Here is a 22,009-nt window from a genome sequence, read left to right on the forward strand (position 1 = left end):
GGGGCACTCCATGAAGTTAGCATGGGGCACATTTAAAACTAATCGGAGAAAGTTCTTTTTCACTCAATGCACAATTAAACTCTGGAATTTGTTGCCAGAGGATGTGGTTAGTGCAGTTAGTATAGCTGTTTTTAAAAAAGGATTGGATAAGTTCTTGGAGGAGAGGTCCATTGCCTGCTATTAATTAAGTTGACTTAGAGAATGGCCACTGCTATTACTAGCAACAGTTGCATGGAATAGACTTGGTTTTTGGGTACTTGCCAGGTTCTTGTGACTTGGATTGGCCACTGTTGGAAACAGGATGCTGGGCTTGATGCACCCTTGGTCTGACCCAGCCTGGCATGTCCTTATGTTCTTATGTTCTTAACTAGTGTTATTCCAGGGACTATTTGCTTTCTCACAGGAGACCTCTAGTGGCTCTGCTTGTCACTGTATGGTCATGGTACAGAGTGACTTCACAAGCTAGGAGAGGCAAAATAATCAGCAGTCTGCAACTTTTGAATCCCTCTGTACGTGCACTACATAGTGATAGAACAGGTCTGAATCAATCCTGGGATATTTGAGAGGATAATTTGCTGAAAATAACAGAGCACATTAAATAACACACATCTCCTCACCGGATATTGCAGAGCTGACAAAAGGACTCTGGTTTTGGAAATGAAATCCCAGTTTGTTATTATGGGGCATTAAGTCCCCGTTTCTTTCATTTGAAATTGGTGTTGCAGGTACCAGAATGTACTGATGAGGAGGGAGGGGGAGCAAGGGGGTGCCACAAAGCCAGCACTGGCTACTTCCTGGAATTTGGGCCACTTGGACTTACTGAGAATGGCGCCACCTCTTTAAGAAAGGTTCCAGTGCCTCCCCGACTCACAGGGTGTCTTGTCCGATAGTTCAGCTGCTGATCCACTTCCAGGGCTCTAGACCTGGCCTTGTACAGCTGGTAGGCAGGACTGACAACTCAAGAAAATATTTTTTACTGACCGTCTTCCAGAATTTTACCAATAAGCTAACAGTTTTTTTTAACAGAGACAGATTTTACCATCACTGTTATGTGCACAGCTGGACCCCTTTCTGCACTGAGATGTAAGTCCCCCGACTCCCAAGTACAGCAGCCTCGCAGACCCCTGACCCCACGGCACCGGAGACTTGCCCCGTCGTGGCTCATGACGTTTTTACTGACATTAAATTATTTTTAGGGACATGTTATTTTTGGTTCTTTTTTTTTTTAACTGGCTGTGAATAATTGATGGTTGGCAACCCTGCTGATAGGTGTTGGCAGCTCACTCAGGACACCCCAAACAGGCTGAAGCAGTCCTGGTTTTATCCCAGTGTAAGCTGGAAGATGTGGTTCTGAGTTCACTGAAAAAAAAACAAACAGCTGGTATTCGGGGATGCAAACCTATAAGAGAGATTGCATTCTGATGCCACATCAATGGATGGTCACTCGATTTCTGTAAGAGCAAAATAGATCACCTGGTATATTTTACTGAATTATAATAATCCATCCCGTCCTCTGCATACAGGTTCTAATCCTTCTCAGGTCCCCATGGTCTACACCGGCCTAACTTTGCCACTGGCAGAAAAGGCGGGGAGGCAGGAGGAGGAGAATCGGGGAGCAGAAAAACAAGATTTCACTGACCTGCTTTCATTTATTTGAAGTGCTTTCTCTTTTTAAAACACACTGCACCAGTTCCTCACGCTTTCTGGTGGTTTACCAGTCCTGGTTTTACTGTTCCCACCCCCATAAGTTAATGAAGGGGAAATCCGAACCACATCTCCCTGCACGCACTGGGGATACATCCAGGACTGCTTCAGCCCTGCTCCTCATTCATGGAACTTTGCAAGCAGCAGAGGCCAAGATTCGAGAGATTTAAAAAAAAAAAAAATCCCCAAGTTAATGCTTTCATGTGCCCCAGCTGCCTTTAACTTTCAAAATCTAAAGTTTTTGGATAAAGGGCGACCAATTGTGCATATCAGGGCTTCCCAAGCCTGTCCCGGGGACCCCATAGCCACTCGGGTTTTCAGAATATCCGCAATGATTATGCACACATTATACATGCAAATTCATCTCATGCCCATTCACTGTGGAAACCCTGGAAAGCGAGCTGGCGGTGGGGTCCCCAGGACAGGTTTGAGATTAATCATCAGATCTGGACCGGGATCCTGTGAAGCCAACCAAGCCACCAAAATGCATGCGCTATATCCTAGAACCTAAGAAATACTACACCATAGACTCCCTATCAGTTCTTCGCTCACAGGCACCGAGCTGTGAGCATGTAGTGGCATCCACCGTTCAGAGGAAAAAAAATAACTTTAACACACAACAGGAAGCCATCAGGGAGGTCTTCTGTCCTTCCTGCCATGAACAGATAGCACACTCGCTAGAAGGAGCAGAGGTACCAGAAAAAGGTAAAAAAATATATATATATTGCGGTGTTGCTGGAGTGCAGTTTTGTTTTAAAATGACTTCCCCCCCCTGAAGAGTGCTAGAGTTGCCATCTCACCCTGATGATCCTGAAGAAGCCTGTCCAGTTCTGGTTTTACCCTACTGCAACCTCTTCGGGTTGACCTGGGTGAGATGACCCCTCTTGAAGAATGGGATCTTTGTCACATAACTTTATAGCCTCACTTGGATGTTTTTAACACTGGCTTCCCAGTGCAGTTCTGTCAGCATGCAAAACTGGTATATGAGTCACGGAGGCTGTGCCAGTGAGAAGAAACTGTGCGCCTTCTCCGCCGTAACTCAATAAAAAAATCACTGCGCAAAACGCAAGGCAGCCTGGTTGCTGGTGCGCTGCCGCTCTGCGACTTCCTGATTAAGATCGTCACTTCCTTACCCATTGCCGTCACTGCAGAACTAAACCACAAAGTCTGGAATGTGCTCTTCCTGAGTCTATCGCGGCTGACAGCTGTTGAAACATTGGATCCAGAACGAACACATCCAGAGCTTCGGATTCCATCCTCACCAGGCAGTAACCGAGAGCAAGGAGAAGTGATTTCAACTAGACGGGCACGGTGCACAACGCTGCTCTTGGTCCCCGGTCTTCATCAGTCTGTTCAGGTGTCCAGCTCAGTGGTGACTTTTACTAGTGAACTGGGAATTTCCCAGAATATGTACAGACACGGGAATTGCACTTATAGTTTACATCCATTGGACAAATTGACTTCTTAGAAAGAAATTTAAATGCATTTTTTGAAAACCTATATTTACAGTTCCTGGCTCAGTTCATCAGCACACGTATTCACCTCCTCGTAACAGATCAGCATCTTTTATCAGTCCGTTTGGTGAAAGCGTATAATCTTAAATAGCACGCGTCAGTTCTTTTCTCTGCTGCTGGCCCGGGTGGGGGGAGGGGGGGGCACTGCCCTTTTGTTCTCTGCCTGGGGCCGAAGGGAAGTCGAGTCTGGCTGAGGGTGCAGTCACAACCGGTAATGTAGGACCAGCAGCCTGGTATCAGGTTCATGGAGCCTCATCCATGGCACGCGCCAGCTCATTGAGTTTTTTGGGGGTTTTTCTCTTGCAATCTTCCATCTGCTGCCTGCCCCTTCCCCCCCCCCCCCCCCCCTTCCACTCCTCCGGTCTTGTTGGTTGCCGGCACGCTGTTATGGAAAATTATCTTCAGGTTGCCATGCAGAGAATGAGTGGGGTGTGGAGCATCATCACCAGGCTTGCAGAGGACACTGGAAGAAAGGGGAGAAGTAATACATATTAGCGAGTGCACAGAGCAGCAAAGCAGCACAGCTCAGCGCTCACCCTGTTCTGAGTTACTTCTTCATTTTAACATATTTCTTACCTGTTCCTTCACACATCAAGCAAATACAAGAAAACATAAAAAGAGCAACCATAGCCACACATATGTACTAATAAGCTGAACAGAGATCGTCAGGGCTGCCAGGTGCCAAGCATGCTTGCCCCGTAATTCAGCTCTCTGATTCAAATGCCTCTCTAAGCAGAAAAAGGTTTTGATACCTTTTTTTTTTTAAATTTTAAGATTTATGTATCTTTTATACTGCGCACACGTAAGGGCAAGGGAATTGCACAGGCTGTGGAGAAGGCCCTCACACACCGTGCACGAATGTCCTGCAGGGATGGAGCATCCAATAAACCCTGACTAGAGGAGCAGAGGGTGTGCACCAGAGTGTAAATCCTGAGGGTCGGCCTTAAGACAATGCTGGGGCCACATCATTGATCGAATTCTGAATAATTACAGCCACGTTTGTCGGGCGCCCTGGTTTCCTCCTTTGAGTCTTGATCCGTGATGCTCTTTTGGTTTTAGCATTTGCTTTGCCCTGGTATATTTTATTTATTTATTTATTTATTTATTTATTTATTTATTTATAGTTTTACAGTTTCTTGGACTCTTTGCTATGTCCACCCGCCCACTGTGTGCACCTTTTGTTATGGACCCAACCCGTTTCTTTTTAAAAATGAAAAAAAATAAAAGCCCTCCTTCAGAGACGCCACTCTTCAGCTGCTCGTGCCTTACTTGTGCTCCACACGTACTAGCGAGAGGCCTGCATGGGAGGGGAGGTGTTGCGATCCCGGTCGCGACCTTCTCCGAAGACCCCAATGCTCAGTTAGCCTCCCCGACACCAGTATGGGCCTGCACAGGCCTTTCCTCGCTGCGGCATCTCCACGAGGGAGACGCCGTCGTGTCCTCTGGCTTGGCCCCGCCCATTAGCTAAACGTGCGCAAGGAGGCAGCTCTTAAAGCTGCAGGCGCGGTAAACTTTGGCCGGCTACCGAAGTGACGTCAGACGCCGGCAGGGTATTTAAATCCGGGTCCGGCTCCAGAAGATTGCCTTGCAACAAGGTTCACTCCGGCGTGAGTATCTAGTTGCTGTTCCGTTCCTGTTCCAGCCTTGATCCTGCTTCTGTTCCTGCTCCAGCCTTGATCCAGCTTCCGTTCCTGCTCCAGCCTTGATCCAGCTTCCGTTCCTGCTCCAGCCTTGATCCTGCTTCTGTTCCTGCTCCAGCCTTGATCCTGCTTCTGTTCCTGCTCCAGCCTTGATCCAGCTTCTGTTCCTGCTCCAGCCTTGATCCAGCTTCCGTTCCTGCTCCAGCCTTGATCCTGCTTCTGTTCCTGCTCCAGCCTTGATCCAGCTTCCGTTCCTGCTCCAGCCTTGATCCAGCTAACGTTCCTGCTCCAGCCTTGCTCCTGATCCTGTTCCCGCTCCAGTTCCAGTCTCGACTCCTGATCCATTGGCCTGTCTTCCTGGTACTGATCTGGCTCGTCTCCTGGTTATTCTGTTTGTCTCCAGCCCTGACCCTCGGATTGCTCCACTGACTTGCACCATCTTCTCTGCGACATCGGGACTCATCCCCGGGAGACTTCGCCCAAGACCCAGGGGCTCTGGTTCTCATGGGCTCCTCCCAGGGGAGCTTCGAGTCTCCAAGGGTGAAGCTCACCACTGGTCTCCCGGCATCCTCCGCCTCCTGGCCACTCCTCTACTGCGGAGAGCTTCCATCCTTCTCTCGCCGCTGGCCGGCCCAAGGGTCCACAGTTCCTAACAGTTTCTAACAGGAGAGCTGTTGATAATGATCAGCACAGCAGCATTGCAAATTTACTTAGACACTGTGAATGGTACACGCGAAATAAGAAATCCGAACAATAAAATTTGTAGAGAACTCGATCGGTTCGTACTAAGAGGAATACATCCCATTGTCATAGGGGGAAGAGGAGACTAGAAACGGTGGCGTCTCAGAGTACAAAACCCAATGCCACCATTTCACGGCGTGGACTCTTTAGTTATCCCTGGCAGGGGCCCAGCCGCGTGTCCCTTATTCTGACTCCTGCTTTTATTTGTTTTTGAACGCCTAAGAATGAGACCCCGGCATGGCCTTTGCCCATCTTCAGGATCCCTTATTGGAACCCTTTTCTTGTAGAGAAGGAAGCTGCTCCTCCTTTCCATTCTCTCTTGCTTTAGTTCCCCTTTTCCAGGTTTTGTTTCACACACACCTGAGTACCCTGGGGCCCAGGGGGTTCCACCTAAAACGAGCAGGGGGGGGGTCTCTCATCCAGAGAGAACCCAATGGAACCACTGGAAGCCCCGCTGGAGGAGTGAATCTGGGCTCGTTCCTGGGAGAAGGCGACAGTGAAGAAGATCCACTGCACCCATCCGGTGACAGCCACGTCTACGTCATCGGGGTGCTGAAGAAAGGGGCACGGAGGTACCAACAGGGAAGGAAGGAGAAAGGAAAAAGAGTGCAAGCTTCTGTGCCGAGCAGCCGAGACTTGGGATTTTATTATAAAACTTTTTACATTGGGAGCAACCACTCCATCCACCAGATTCTGGGAGGAAGCTTCCAACATGAACCCTATGAACTGGCAAGGATCAGGAATAAGAAATCAACTGAATTCTGTAACAACATACATTAACAGGAAGAATAAAGTCACAGACTTCCTAGAAGATGTGAAGCTGAAAAATGGATTGTAAATAGCAAGAACCTGTAACTTAATAATGTCATCAAATTTCCATCTTTACTCAGTAAAAATTAAGTTGGAAACTATCAATTGCTTCCAGCGTGATTATTAGTGCTGTATGCAAGAGACTTTCATACTGACGTAATTATTGAACAATGCTTAGAGCCTAGAAGATAAACTCCCCCTGAGCTTGGCTTTCAGAGATACTGAACATCCTGAAAGGACAGTTACACACTTAAGCCCATAACCGAGGTGTGGTCTTGGGGTCCCTGGGTTAGGCGCTAGCCTAGGAGTTATGCATTAAAAGGACGTTGCATGCAGAACTCAAGCAGCCTACTTTCTGGGGTGACCTTTCCTCTCCATAACCCTCACCCTCCCAAAAATAGCCCTGTCAGGATCTTCTTGGTCCCCCCTGACAACTACTGAAAAGTTTGGATAGGACACTGGACGAAAAAGGTATTAGGGAGGGACACATGAGGGGACACACACACAGACATGACGATCTCATACGCCTTCTTCCCATCAGAGAGCAAGCTAAAAAGAGGAATCCTAATCTTTTTTTTTTTTTGGCTGGGGGAGGGGAGGGGGGTTGTCTGCATATACAGAATAAATGTGTTTTCTTTCAGTTAGCAGAGTTTGAACTGAATCATTTAATGGCGTTATTAAATGACTCTGTATTCTGGCGTCCCTTCGCCATAGAACACTATGCTACACACCAGCTGACAGTGTCACATGTACCACCTGAGAGCATTTTTTTTTGCAGATCAGAGACTTTTCTGCTCACTTCTAGAAGCATCAAAGTGCACCGCACACCCTTCCTTCTGCTTCTCCCAGAAGGATTTTTGGGTGGAGAGTGGGACTCTTCCTGTGACCTCTCCTGGTTTTCAGCTGAAAGCAAACACTACAACGTGAAGCTAGGAAGACACCCAGAAGCCTCCTTGGACACGTTGTCATGGGGTGGGGATCGCTGTGCACCAGTGTTTGCTAAGGTAACAAAATGGTGGATAAACCTTCAGCGTTCTCTGAGGAGCCAGCATCACTACACCCGATCAAAAAAAAAGGCTCTGTAATAGTCAAGAGCGATAGGCAGAGGTTTCTCATCAACATAGAGGGTTACATTTTCAAGGAGTCCACCCTATTTTACTTGGCTAGAAATAGAGAGCTTAATATTCAGCTGCAGGAGTTCTCTGTACATTATCCAGACAACCTTATCTGAACATTCAGTGGCACTGTCTATCTTTGCGACCCGATTTTGTATCGCATAAATGTGACATGTTTATATTTCGGCCAAGTGGCGCCCTGTGTGGGGGGGGGATGGGTGATCCCCTGCAGGAAGTGTGGGGTGAGGGGATTCCCCTCCCCCCACCCCATCTGAAGATCTGTGAAGGGGTGCTCTCGCGCATGGCAGCACCCTGTGCAGGGACACATCATGCACGCCCCTAGGGCCAGCCTTATATTTAGCCACCTGACAACCGGAGTTTATTTATTTATTTAATTTATTTAGATTGATATTCCGCTTTTCGCACTTTTTTCAGCGCTTCAAAGCGGATTACATTCAGGTACTGAAGGTATTTCCCTATCCCCAGAGGGCTTACAATCTTACAATTGAGCCGTACACCTGTGTTTGAAAAACCATCTTCTTCTGTGCAGGCTTAAAAGTGTGCAGGTAACTTCACAGTTAGGGGTCCTGTTGAAAGCTTAGCCCAGAGTTGGCAAAATCCTTTTTTTGCAAATGGGGACTCAAGACGTGTACAGAGCAGAGGCGTTCACATCCCATCCTCAAGAACCCCCAACAGGTCGGATGTTCCTTATGACTGCAATTAATATTCATGAGCATTATTTGCATATGTTGATCTGAGAACGAGGTTTATTTGTGCACTCTGGGACACCCTGCAAACCAGATCCATTGGGGGCTCGCAGGGGCCTGGATCGGAACACCACTGGTCTACGTTAAATCCAGTGTGTGCGGCCGTGACGTGTGGTCATAGAAGTGCGTTGCCACAACTGCTGTTTTACACCAATTTACTGAAAATAGGAGTAGTGCCATATGTGAGAAAGTAGTCAGGAATTTTAAAAAATTCAAATGGAATCAAAAATAGCAAATACAATAAAACAGGGGACAAGAACTTTTTCTGCTGTCACTTCTTTTCTCAAATATCGCACTCATTTTGCTTAACTTGTGTGTCTTTTTCTATTACTTCCTAATAACAATCTTTGGTCCATGTTTCCAAATGATGCTCGAGGCAGCTTTCAGCATTATTCAAATTCGGATTGACGTCCCTTCCCTGAAGAGCTTACAATCTAAGTGGGTGCCCGAGGGAACAGGAGGTAAGGTGACTTGCCCAAAGTCGTGAGGAGTATTCAGGGGGACGATCTGAACCCTGGTTCTTCGCTCATTGTTCTATCTACTAGGGCCATTTCCTAGCCCTTCTATCCTGCCTTTTATTGGAATCTCCAAAAATTCTAGTTCTATGGGTTCCAACACCTCTGGCACCTAAGAACCCATTCACTAAGCCAGCAACTTTATGGGAAAAGGAACAATTTGTTTGGGAAAGCATTGGACAGGTCTGCAGCTCTGCAGACTCTCAGCAGGGTAGGAATGGCAGGGGGGGGGGCGGGGGGGGGGGGTGTAGATACAATTGCACCTGCTCGGCATACATAGAGGGCACTTTTTAATTAATACATCAATTGTAACGAGGCACCACCACACAGCTGAACGAAATATATATCTATGTATTTTCTTTTTTTTTTCCGCTAGACTGGTCCACTACTTTAAGCACCACTTGATAAATGTTATGTGAAAAAAAAAAAAAAACCAACCCCAAACCCCAGCCCAGTCCCTTTTGGCTGATTATGTGAACCAGGTCTGCTTCAAGGTAGGCTGATCACGCCGTGCACTGGAGGGTACAGTAATTGCTGGGCTCCCTGACATCCGAGCGAGTAGCATCTTGCAGTGACTTGATGAGGGAAACATTTCCTGTATTCCGAGGGCTTGTTCCAACAAGCAAGCATCAAAGCGCGCCTCGGCGAGATGGGCCAATTAATCAAGGCCCCTTTAGGGCTGAGCGCTCCGCAGATGGATTGATAAGGGGCTTTTTTTTTTTTCTAAGGGAAACGGTATTCCTCGCGGTCCCCAAGCGCCTGGCTGGCCGACTGATTGGGATCGGTGGGCTCCGGGACAAAACCAGTTTTCCACAGAAAAGAAATGGGAGATTTCATAGGCGTGGCAGCAGGGTATATCTGGGAACTGGCTTTCGCCTTCCACTTTGGAATTAAAAAGCGGCATAAAGCAAGCCCTGCGCTCCACACAGAACCTTGACCCATCTCTTTTTTTTTGTTTGTTTTGTTTTGTTTTTAAGACATTTAGCTATATGAACATCTCACAGGACATTCCTCTGAAACCAGCAGTTACATTTTTGGAGACCTGTTTTCTAATGTAATTTGCCCGTTAAGAGTCTAAAGTTTGTATCCCTCCCTATATTTCTCACTTGAATTTGGCCAAAACTGTGTCATCATCTGGCACTGCTGCTTTAAGATTACTGGAAGCCCAGTATGACATTGCAGCTCTCTCCTGAGATCCATCATCTGGCAAAGCCTTCACATTCAGGATAAACTCCTTTTGACAAGGGTTCCCTGCACCTTTGTCACACAGAGTCCTGGCCACGGATCCTCCAGAGCTGCCATCCGGTCTGGCTTTCAATGAATATTCATGAGGATTCACCCCCCCCCCCACCCCTGATCTGGATCAATGTTTCCAGCCTGCTTCTGCCTCCTCAGCTGGAGAGGCAGCCTAGTGGTTAGAGCTGAGGGATAATAATGAGGGAAGCGAGGGGTCAAGCCTCTCTACCATTCCTTGTCAGGCCAATTCAGTACGGTGCACTCGGTTGAGCGCACCTTTAGCCTGGGTTTGGCCGCACTATTTTTACCCCTTAAGGGTAAAGGGGTAATAGCCCGTCGAAAACGCGCGGCCAACCCTCCCCCCCACCCCCGAAACAAATAGCGCGCTCAACATGTAAATGCACATTGATGGTCCTATTAGTTATTCCCGTGCGATACAGAAAGTAAAATGTGCAGCCAAGCCGCACATTTTACTTTCATAAATTAACGCCTGCCCAAAGGCAGAAGTTAATTTCGGCCGGCACAGGGAAAGTGCACAGAAAAACAGAAAAAATTGCTTTTCTGTACAACCTCCGACTTAATATCATAGCGATATTACGTCGGAGGCCCCAAAATAAAAAAAATTTTAAATTAAAAAAAAATGTTTTAAATCAGCCCGCGGCCTGTGGGTTGGAAGATAAACGCTCAATTTAGCCAGCGTCCGTTTTCCGAACCCGTGGCTGTCAGCGGGTTCGAGAACCAACGCTGGTAAAATTGAGCGTCGGCTGTCAAACCTGCTGACAGCTGCCGCTTCTGTCAAAAAGGAGGCGCTAGTGTCCCTGGCGCCTCCTTTTACCACAGGCCCTCATTTAAATACTCGATCACGCACCCAGGAGAGTGGCCTGGGTGCGTGTCAGGAAAGCGGACACTCGCGTCGGCGCGCCGGCTCTCCCGAGGTTTTTACTGTATCGGCCCGTGTGACATTAAGCAAGTCACTTTACTCTCCATTGCCTGAGGCACAGCCTTAAATTATAAACCCTCTGGGGATAAGGACATCCCCCTCACAGCTGAATGTAATCTGCTTTGAAGTGTCAAAAAGCAGAATGATAAATTAAAAGGCTGGCTCTCAGGTTATGCAGAAGATATAGCATGGATTCATGTGAACCTTTCAGACTGGCACTTGGGCTTCACAGACCAGATTCACACATCCCTGCCCTAGCTCATGTCATTGTCTGCTCTGTACATCAGAGGGCATTAAAGCCTCTCACTGGGACATTTTTTTGTTCTAGGGACCCTCCCACTCCAGCCCCCCCCGACTTCCCATTATACAACCCACATCTTGCAGGACACTTTCCCGTCAATTCTCAAACCAGTCTAAGCAACTTTAACTAAAGAGTTAACCGGTGCTAGATCCAGCAAAGTGAAGATTGCCCCGCCCGGGGCTGCCACATTATAGCTGCTGAAATTGTGAGTGATCTGGCAGTTGGGACTGAGTGAGGAGAATAATTTAGCTGGTTAGTGAGCATTTTCCACTGTCTAGCTGTCTAGCTGGGCTCGGAACCTGACCCCTTTGTTAGTAAAATGACAGTACATATTCCCAGCTGCTGCTTGATGTTGCCCAGAGAAGCAATGCAATGCCTCTGGGCCCAAAGAATCTAAATAGGTTTTAATGATTATTACCCAGTTAAAGACAACCAGATTGACTTACAGCCTCCGTTGGCTATATTAGAGCTTAGGCGGGGCGTCCTGGCTGCCTCTTCTTCCCTCTGACTGTATGGCCAAACCTTTCCGAGTTCCTGGCATTTCATCCCTTTCGTTGGGTTAATTAAAGGCTTCCTGTGACTCCCGGATTGTTCCTTCTCCCCCCCCCCCCCACCCCTCTTCTCCCCTCTAGGACTGTTGGCACCTCTGGTGGCAATGTTGGCACCAGCTGGTGTTGGGGACTAGAGGCTCCGTTTTCAATGGTTCATACCCTCCCTGCTTGGTTATCTTGGACTGTTTGACATTTCGTCCACGGCTGGCTCTGTATAAACTAACTTCACGCCGTGCTTCTGCAATGCCAAACTTTTTTTTTTTTTTATGTACAGTACCAAGAGATAAAGAAGTGCTAAGCTCCTAGTGCAGGTTATCTCTAGCAAAGGTCAAGGTTGCCTTGAATTTATCTCTCAATCAATAAATGCCACACATTTCTCACATTTCCCAAGAACCAAGGGTTGACTGCTACAAAGGACTTTCTTTCTTCCCCCCCCCCCCCCCCTTGGGCTACCAGCTCAGGCAGAACAAGCCCTGCAGAGGCTATAGGACCATAAGCTTTCATTTATAAATCTCCCCGGGGGGGGCAGGGGGATTTCTCTCCATTTTTAACCCCCAGCCCATCTAGTGACTGGCTGAGAGGTACAGACCATGTGTGTCCCTCTCGATCCTGGCACAAGGACATTCTTAGTTGGCCATCAGCTTGTTCTTACTGCACAACCACTGAGGGCTCATCCTTAGTCTTTACGCTGGCTCGAGAAGCATCAATTGTAGAAAACCCAGAGCAAAACAAAGAATGTTGCCCTATCCCTCCTATAACTGCAACTGTAGTGGGAATTCTCTCCAAGCAGTCTCCTGTTTTTCTTGTTCAGTGTTCACTGCCTCCCCCCTTTTGGGTTGAATGAGCTAAAGAGCAGACACAAGCCATCACAGTGCACTTAACTCTACTATCACATCCCTGCCCACAATGTCCCTTCTGCGTACGTGAAACAGGCCGTGATAGAGCCACCAAAACAACCCAGGTGCTGCTAAGGGATTTTTTTCATGGGTGGATTTGGTCAGCTGCTGCCCCTAGATGCTGATTCAGTGCTGGTGCCATGTCTCCAAGCCCCAGCAAGCCTCCAAGATATGCACGATGCCCCTGTACCTCGCCTGCAGCGGCGGCGATCCTCAAAGTGCAGTGAGTGCAGGGACTAAGTCTGCACTTACAGGCCCCGCCTCCTGCATGGAAGCCCAGAGAAGGTGGGGGCCAGTGAGTGCAGGCTTAGTCTCCCCACTCACTGCACTTTGAAGATCGCTGCTGGAGCCGAAGTCTGGGGGAGGAGGCGGTGGCGGTGGCAGTGGACGGGAGTGGTCTTCCGAGGGCCTGCCAGATCCCAAATTTTGCCAGCCTAGGCACAGGCATGGATTTTTTTCTCTTTTTATTTTCTTTTCATTCTAATAGGAATTTTGTTGAAGTAATATACATTGGAAAGCCATGCAACTTCCGAAGAGTTTATCTGGGAATTGCAATAGCTGAGCTCAGCAGCTCTGTATTCTATTGAACACACTACCTTCCAATGGCGCTGCAGCGAGTGCAGTAAAGCAATACCACCAGCACCAGGAAGAAGGGACAAAATTCACATAAAGACAAGAGACATTTCTGATCACTGTGAGTATGGAGAGGGGGGTCTACAGCAGTAAAATAACATTTATTAATATTCACTGTACATACAGTACCTTAGACATAAACAATCAAATATATTGCAAAACCACTTTCATTCCTGGGCAGACTGGAGAGTTTACTGGGGGTCCATTGCTTACAGTAAAGTACAAAGGGGAAGACAGCCATAATTTAATTTGCAGGGCACCTCTGCAGCCGAGCGGTTTTCCAATTCAGTGTGGCCGAACATGAACAAAATTCACGAAGGTCTGGCCAAATATGCAGCCTGCTACCAGACTCTCTTTCCTTAAAAGCTCTGCAGCTGTGGCAAGACCCAGCACAGGTCGGCGGAGAGAATCCTGCGGCAAATTTGGCAGTTTAAAAGGGGCAGAAGGTTTTAGGCGCGATCTATGGCGGCTCCACGGGCTTCCTGAGAAAATGAGCCAGGCTAAAATTTGCATGGTGAGCCTAGGCGCTAAATTTATTTGCACGCCCCTGTCCCGGATGTGCTCTATCACCGAAGTTTAGAATGAATCCGTAAAGAGTGAGAGAGAGAGTGAGCAGATCTTGCTAAAGACTGTGTTTTTGCAGGCTGATAGTACATCTTCAATAAGGGGAGTAAATGCCCCATCAGACAATAACCCTTCCAGTAAATATGTACAGTAATAGATTATGTTCTTTTAGAAATCTATTGACAAAAATTGTATTTGTAAACTACCATTAAAGAAAGAAATGTTCAAGGTAGCTTCACCGTTTCATGAGTATAAGAAGAGTATTTGATGATTTGGAGTGGGAGGAGGGGTCTTACCCCTCAATACCGCAACCTTTTAGCCCATTTCTGCTTTACAACAGGTACAATATCTGAGCTACAACAAGCAGAGACCACAACGGTGCATCTGATGAGGAAGGTTTAGCGCCGGGCGATTGCGCTGCGCTACTCACCTGTTTACTGGAAGACATGTTGGTTAAGGTGCTGATGCTGCTGGTGTCCGTGACGACCATGGCAGATGGGAAGCGCGAGGTGTGGGAATACTGGGGTGGTTCCTGCTTGTGCGAGTACACTGCGAAAATCAGGAGAAAGGGGAAGGGAAAGGGGGAGAAAAAAAAATCATTCGGCAACTGGAAAGCCACTCCTTCTGTAAGGACATAAGCCAGTAAACCCGCTGTGCCCCCATCGGACTGTAACGGCGGCACTTCAGGCAGGAAGATCAAGGCACTCTTAGGGCCGGTGCTTCCATTAGGCAAACCGGGCGGTCGCCTAGAGCGTCAAAATTTGGGGGGGGGGGGGGGGCAGCAAAATCCCTCTAGCACGAGGCCCAGAGGGGAGAAAGCCACTGCTGCCAAAGGTGGGAGCACCGTGCTGGAGTTCCCATCAATAAGTAAGTTGGCATGACTGAAGTTCGCCTAAGGGCACCGAATACTTTTGCACCGGCCCTGGACACTCTTAAGCCGGAGGGTATATATTTATGGGAGGCCCTGGTAACAGGAAAACGGAGGATTCTCACACACAAGACAGGAAAATTGCTTTAAATGTTTGCCTGTTTCTGACTTTTCAGAGGGATGTTCCGGATCCTCATCTACCGTGCTCCCTTGTTTAGCACCCTCTGCTGTTACTCTCTCCCCACACTGCGCATGCACACACATCTGCCCTGTCCTGTCCTTCCTTTTCAGGGCATTGCTGGAAGATTCCTCAGGGCACCCAGTCACTCTGAGCACTGCTGCAGCTGGAGGCCTTCTCTATTTAATTCCTCTTCGGACCTCCGCGCTGCAATGAGAAACCTAAAATAACCCCAGCAATAGTGACCCTCTCATGCCTACTCTGGTTATATTCTCTTCCCCTACCAGCCTCGAATGGCATGAGATTCAGCCAGAACACAAAACAGAAAAAAATTGTTGTTTTTACCTCAGGCTTTTTCTGACTCTGTTAGTTAATGTTTCTGTTTTATAATGTTTATTAATTATGATTTTTCTCAGTGATTGTGTGCATATTGCTATTGTTTGTATTTTATGATGTTGTACCCTGCTGAGAGCTAGTTTATGGTCTAGTGGAATATAAATTACTTTAAATAAATAAATGTTAAGTTGGAAAATGAAAGGGCAGAAAGGTAAATGAGGTAACAAAGTCACATCAGCATGCTTTAATTTATTGCTGGAACGTGATGCTAGCGTTGCTGAGAAGCTCCATGTCATAAAGGCTGAGCCAGTCCTGGCTTTACCTCATTGCATCTATGGCAGGGGGGTGCATGACTCCACTCGTGGTGGATATCAGGATAACCAAGCTATGGAAGTTAACCCATTTTTAAACTGCACGTATCTCATGAATATTCACGTGATTATCCTGAAAACTGGACCTGTTTGTGGCCCTCTTGGACCATTTAATTTCATGGAGTTGTGCACCCCTGTTTTATGGACTTATGCTTCTATTTCCTATTGGGGTGTACATTCGTTTCGAAATGACATGAAAAGCGCAATGAAACGCACTTTCGTTATTTGTTGTTTCAGATTAAATGAAAAGAAAAAACCAATGAAATTCACTGGGTGCTCTTTTCATTTCAGAATGTGGCCCTGGACCAGTATTCTGCCACCACCGCCAAACCTTCCCTCCACCCAAGGCCACCAAAATAAAAAAGTTAATCTCTCTCTTCCACGACTTCTGCTTCCCCTCACTCTCCCCAGATCCATCTTACCCCATTCATGGGTCACAAAAAGTCGAAATGAGGCAGGAGTGATCCCCAGTTGCTGCTGCCCTGCCGGGTTCCATTTTTAAAATGGTGTCGACTTGCGGCCCATGGAAGGGGTAAGATGGGCCTGGAGAGGATGGGGGAAAGGGGAAGTCCCAGGGAGGGGAAATGGTTTTTTATTTCAGTAGTGCGGGAGAGGGGTGAGGTTTGGCCCCTTCGTTTACTTTTTTTTTTTTTGTTTTGCTGTTTATTTCACTTCAAGTCAATAAAACAAAACAAATCAATAGAACCAAAACAAAAAATAAATAAAGCAAAAATCCCCTAAAAGAAACACTAATTTTCATGCACATCCCTATTTAGTCTACAATAGAGTAGTCTACAATTGAGTCCCTAAATGCCACAGAGTAAAACCAGGACTGGTTCCTATTGCCTCTTCTGACACAGAACATGTTGGCAGCCCCTCCCCCAACGTTTGGAAAGAAACATCTGGCACAGTCCTTACTGTGTGAATTCTGCAGCTGGGTCACGGTGGCCATGAAAGGCTGCTGGCCCATGTGAGCAGGGGACTGTTGCATGATCTGCTGCTGGTGCGGACTGTGCAGCTGTTGTGAAAACTGTACCGACTGCAGTGCTGCCAGGCTGCCTGCAACGCTGTTGATGACGGGCACGCTCTGTGCCTGGGAGGTGTTTAAATCTGCCATACAAAACACAGGCAATAAAATGTCTTAGAACCACATCAGTAAAGCCAACCCTAATAAAGCAAATACACTAGCTCGGCATCTCTGTACATACTCTTTCAACTCTTTAGCCACACAAAAGCTACTTTCCTTTCTGCAGTATTGTGCCTGGTATCATTACGGTACAAAAGAAGCCAAGCTAATATTGGCTGACGGGGTAGCCTACTTCTAGATTCTGACAATACAGTGACTCCGTGTAAGGGTCTGGCCATTTCTGAGTGGTGAGTGAGCACAACTTCACCCCTGTGCCTGTAACTTTTCCTTGGCAGGATAGTATTGAAGTTTGCCATTGTCTCCCATCCAGGTTTAAGCCCAGCTTGACTACTTATCTTCAAAGACATAACAAGTTCAGGTTTACCCAAGCCAGCGTTGCTGGGGAACAGCTGGGTCATGCACCAGATATTAGATTGTGTAATGTGTATTCCTGGATTTGTACATCCTGGATTTGTGTATTCCATGGATTTGTACATCCATGGGAACACTGCACTGCAGCCCATGAGGGTCATTCTTCCTTGCAGACTGGTATGTGGTGCTCATTGTCTTATCCAGTGTATCTGCTCACAGGTCAGGCAATTGCTAAGAGCCAAGCTAAGAAATTACACTGGGCCGAGGGAGTTAATGCTGTGGGGTCTGGTTTTAGCATAAGGATTTTTTAGATTCCTCTCCCAACTCTGCCTAGCCATCACAGTGACTGTCCTCAGCTGGGGGCTCCCTCCGAAACCCGGCTGATGTGTGCACCCTAAATCCGGCCACTAGGAGTCACCAATCGAGTGATGACTGGCCCTTGATTTCTCCCCACCCCTAAGGGTTGTGAGCACCGCCTCTGCTGTGTTCCCCGCTCCAGCTGAACTGCGAAGCAGAAGACTCAATCCAGCAGTCGAAGCCAGGTTCTCCGTATGACAACGCACGGCACTTGCCACGCATTTGTAATAAAGCTCCTGAAACCATCTTGTCTGTCTCTCAACTGGACTGTAAGCTCCACGGAGAAGGGGGCTGTCTGATATGTGTATCTGTCCAGCACTGTGTGCATCCTGTAGTAGCGAGCCGCTGAAAGAACATCTGTAACACATTTTAGATGTGTGCGCAGAATGCCTGTTACATTCAAGGGAAAAGTCAAGGCATCTTATTATCCTGCTAGGCTGGATGCAGCAGAGCGGTGATGTCAGGAAACCCCTCCCCAGCATGGGAAATAGGATAAGGGGTCACTGTGCTTGCTGTTTGCCCTCTTCAGGGCAAAGAGGCTAAGAATTAGTTTAAAACTGAAGCTTGCTGTCCTGCATTGGGGCTATTTGGGTCTCTCAGGATAAGAGCTCCCCTTTAGATACTAGATTTCAAACTACATAGGAATTCTTTATCTCCTCGTTTCAGGGAGAACAGGCGTAATTCCGTAAACACAGATAATACACACCACGAAAGCACCGCAAAGCCTCAGAAATCTAGTAATTGGTCATGTTAAAGGGTGGAGCACATACTCTGTGCGATGGCCATGACTCCGGAGAGGGGTGTCATGATGAGGTTCTGGGACTGTGGGTTGTGATGGACCGACTGGGACAAGCTGTGGATGTTCGTCAGGGTGCTCACGGGCGGCAATCCTCCTCCAGAAACAGAAATCTGCAAGGCAAGCAAAAAAAAAAAGTGGGATGCCCACGGGTTACTCCTCACCTAATGTCCACAAGTCCTGCAGTCACTGGTATCTGAAATTCCAGGCAAGCGTGCCCTTCCCCCCACCCCCACCCACATATCACATGGAATCCACCCCCCCCCCAGTACCACGTTTTCCACATCTGTAACAACGATAGCAGCGCACAGGATGGCACAGAATGAGAAGAAATCTGCCCATGGGATGATGCCTCTGTTAAACTAAAAACTATTAATTGTCCATGCAGCTATTTTATTGGTTCTCATGATTGATTAAGTCCTACCAGCGTTCACAGTGCTGTGGAGTTCTGTGTAATTTGTTGACTGGGAAATTCATAGTAAGATGAATGCCTCTCTTTTCAAAGGGGGGGGGGGGGGTCCCAGAGGCAGCGGGAGACAAAGCGAATTGCCCAAGGTCACGGAGAGAGCAAGCGGCAGAGGAGAGGGGCCTTGGAGCGAGGTCTCGGGACGTCTGGCGAGCCAGAGCTCCCACGGCACGACCTCTCCTTCCATCCCTCTGGACAGCGAAGAACGAAGCGAGTTACGTTACATGCCGGCGAGGTCACAGGAGACCGGCCCCCCCCCCACCCCCGTGGCACGGAGCCACCCATCTTTTTTTTCATATTAAATCAATTACAAGGAAGGAGATTCACAAACAAGGGCCACAGGGGCCCCTAGCCCAGAGCGTCTGCCGTGAGCAGCGGACAGGAGAAGGAAGGAAGGGACTGGGCTCCTGCAGTAAAGAGGGCGCAAGAGAGGCCGTGGCATGGGGGGAGGGGGGGTGTTAGCCTTGAGGGGGGATTTGGCAAAAGGCGAGCTGGGGAGCAGAGGGGAGAACAGGGGGACAAGTGCCATTGGATCGGGGGAGGCACGTGAGGAAAATGCATGGGTGGGGGAGAGAAAGGAGGCCAGGTTAGTGAGGCCTAAGCAGAGCTGGGGGGGGGGGGGGGGGGGGGGGGGGCAGAGAGGGGGAAGGCCGGGAACAGAAAGAAGTTTAGCAGGACCCGGCCTGGCTTTCTCTCTTCTCTCCCAGTAATCCAGGCTCTGGGAGGAGAAGTCATTTAAGCCTGTCCCCGGGCACTGTGGTATTTGTGGCCCCTTCTGCCTTTCATTTGGCGTCAGCACCGCAGGTACCAGAAGGAACCAGGAGGGGTGGGGGGGGGGGATATATATATCTCAGAAAACCGGAGCTGGACAAAATCTTTGCTCCGGGACCCTGGGCCCTTTAAAAGGATCTGCCCTGCATGTCCAAGTGACAAGCAACCAGGCCCTAACTCCCCTTTCACCCCTGGGATTCCATCAATAAGTCCAAGATGGCACGGAAGAGAAAAGAAGACAGCGCAGAGGGAGAGAAAGTAAGTATCGGAGAAGAATGTGCCATTTTTGGTTAATTAAAATTGGCTTTTTTTTTTTTTTGCATTTCATTGTATTATACACATTGCAGAACAGGCAAATCATAGCTGACTCAGCAGTTTCCTGCAGGCTCTCTCATTAACCAGTTCTGACACTCTTAGGCAGTAAAGCCTGTTTATTTTAATGTTACAATACAGCCCCCCCCCCCCCCCTTGATGTCTGGCTGTATTTAGGACTTTTCAATGTGTTAAAAGCGCTTAGGGCTTGATTCTGTCTGTCCTTCTGGATAATTACACCTAAAGATGCACCAGTTGGGTTCAAACGTTGGAGGATGTAGCGGGATGAGAGGGGGTGAGACCCACCACGGTCCCCACTTGCTACCCTGTTGATAAACGACCGGGACCTGATGAGGTTTAGGTCACCGTGGGACAGCGCCAGAAAATCCACCCTCGGGTGCGCGCTCCACTCCCTACCCTTGTCGTTAATTAATTCGGAATGAAGAGTTTGGGTTGTTAGACCGCTGTTGACCCACAGCAGAGAATCTTTTGTGCACAAAACATGTTTTTTGCTGAGAACCTTGGCCGAGTTAAGCTGCTTTCTCAGATAAGGGGGGGTGGGTGCGGGAGCGAGCTTCTTCCTAGCCATCCCTTGGAAAGCAGAGCCGGAAATAACTGTGGAATTGGAGAGGTGCTCTGGCCCTCTGCGGGTGCGCGCTGCCATACTTTATCCCATTTTTTCCGTTTAAGTTCGTTGACCGAAGCTTACACGGTGCGCCCAGCGCAAAATAAAAAAAATAGGAAGGCTTCCTTGTGCTGGGACTCCTCTGTTCCTGGCTCCGGCGGGATTTCTTCCCTTTCATTTGATTTGGATTTACCAGGGATGCGCCTCGCATGGGCCCATAAAATATCTGCGCTAAATGGTTTACCTGCACTGATGTTCTGCTGCGGATATGAGAGGTAAACCAGCACAGGCGGCAGCGGCCAAACAGCCACCCCCCAGCCCACCATACTGTTGGAGGTTTTTTTTTTTTTTATTTTGTAAACAGGGAGTCTCAGGTGGCACTTATGGTTGTCAACTAACTCCAGATCATAAGGACCAGGCCATTCCGGTCCTGCTTTTACCTTAATGCATGCACGGACTCGTAACTGATTTCTCCATTCATTTCCCAAAGGAAAGCAGAACTACAAATCCCTGCATGCAATATGACATAGAATCAGTTGTCAACCCCACAGTGGCTCCACATTAACTCAGCCCTGCTTCTTCAGCTAGCACATGCCTTGACGTTCGCTAGGTTACCTAAAGGATCCGGGGCACAGATCCATAAGCTCTCGTCTTCTCCCCCCCACCCCTGCGATTTTGATAATCAACTCAATCACAATCAGAGGCTTCTCCCCTACCCCCATAACTAAGAGCAATCCTATATAAACAAACGCATAACTGGACTTCACACAACTGATCTCTGTTCTATGTTCCCATGCGGCTGTCATCAGGGAATCACTGCAAATGGCCTGGGACAGGGGAACCACCCTGTTAGTTCAATCCTAGCCGAGATCCAATGGTTCTCTCTGTAACTGCCTCTTAAGCCTTACCAAGTTCCATCCAAGCAGTGACAGGACATCCCCGCTCATAAATCGGGAGGCATCACAGCAAGCATTTGCACCATTATCCTCATGCAGGACAGACCGAAGGACCTTCTAAGCAACAATTGAAACCCCTGGCCAGTTTCTACCGTCTAGTAAAACTACCACTAAAATTATTCGAGAGCATCAATCAATTCAAATTCTGTAAGGGGGTAAAAGCTGGGGTCTACACAAGATAGAAGAGAATCCCAATATAAAACCTGCACCTCAATTCTACAATTCCCTGCATTCACAGAAAAAACTACCCCAGCAATGGGTGCAGAGCAGAGCAAGAATGCTTCCCCTTACTACTCACCATACCGTAGAAAAATAATATTCAAACTGTACACCAAAAGTTGTATTGTATTTTTCCTTTTATTGTTATTCACCAATAAAAATGTTATGCAAAAAAGAAAAGAAAAGAAAAATAATATTCAAATTCTGGTGTCACCTCAGTAACAGCACAGAAACTCCCTCCACTACCAGGAACAATGAGTAATAATTCAAAACCCTGTAAAAACGTACTCAGAACCTATAGTAAAACTGCCATACCATAACACACCAAT

The 22,009-nt window shown here is 47.9% G+C and overlaps 1 protein-coding gene across 2 annotated transcripts in view; it reads right to left on the reverse strand.

Annotated features, from left to right (window-relative positions):
* Positions 1 to 1,143: 1,143 nt before the first annotated feature.
* The window catches only part of HNF1B (HNF1 homeobox B), a 94,629-nt gene continuing 73,763 nt past the window's right edge, over positions 1,144 to 22,009 (reverse strand). For both annotated transcript variants that reach the window (XM_029611816.1, XM_029611817.1), the window contains exons 6-9: positions 18,306 to 18,444; positions 16,599 to 16,790; positions 14,358 to 14,476; positions 1,144 to 3,681 (exon numbers count right to left, since the gene is read on the reverse strand). In XM_029611816.1, the coding sequence (XP_029467676.1) occupies positions 3,661 to 3,681; positions 14,358 to 14,476; positions 16,599 to 16,790; positions 18,306 to 18,444 (471 nt within the window). In that variant the 3' untranslated portion in view covers positions 1,144 to 3,660. The remainder of the gene's footprint in view (positions 3,682 to 14,357; positions 14,477 to 16,598; positions 16,791 to 18,305; positions 18,445 to 22,009) is intronic.

The sequence above is a fragment of the Rhinatrema bivittatum genome, chromosome 8 (genome assembly GCF_901001135.1).
Source record: "Rhinatrema bivittatum chromosome 8, aRhiBiv1.1, whole genome shotgun sequence".
In the NCBI taxonomy this organism is placed as follows: domain Eukaryota; kingdom Metazoa; phylum Chordata; class Amphibia; order Gymnophiona; family Rhinatrematidae; genus Rhinatrema; species Rhinatrema bivittatum.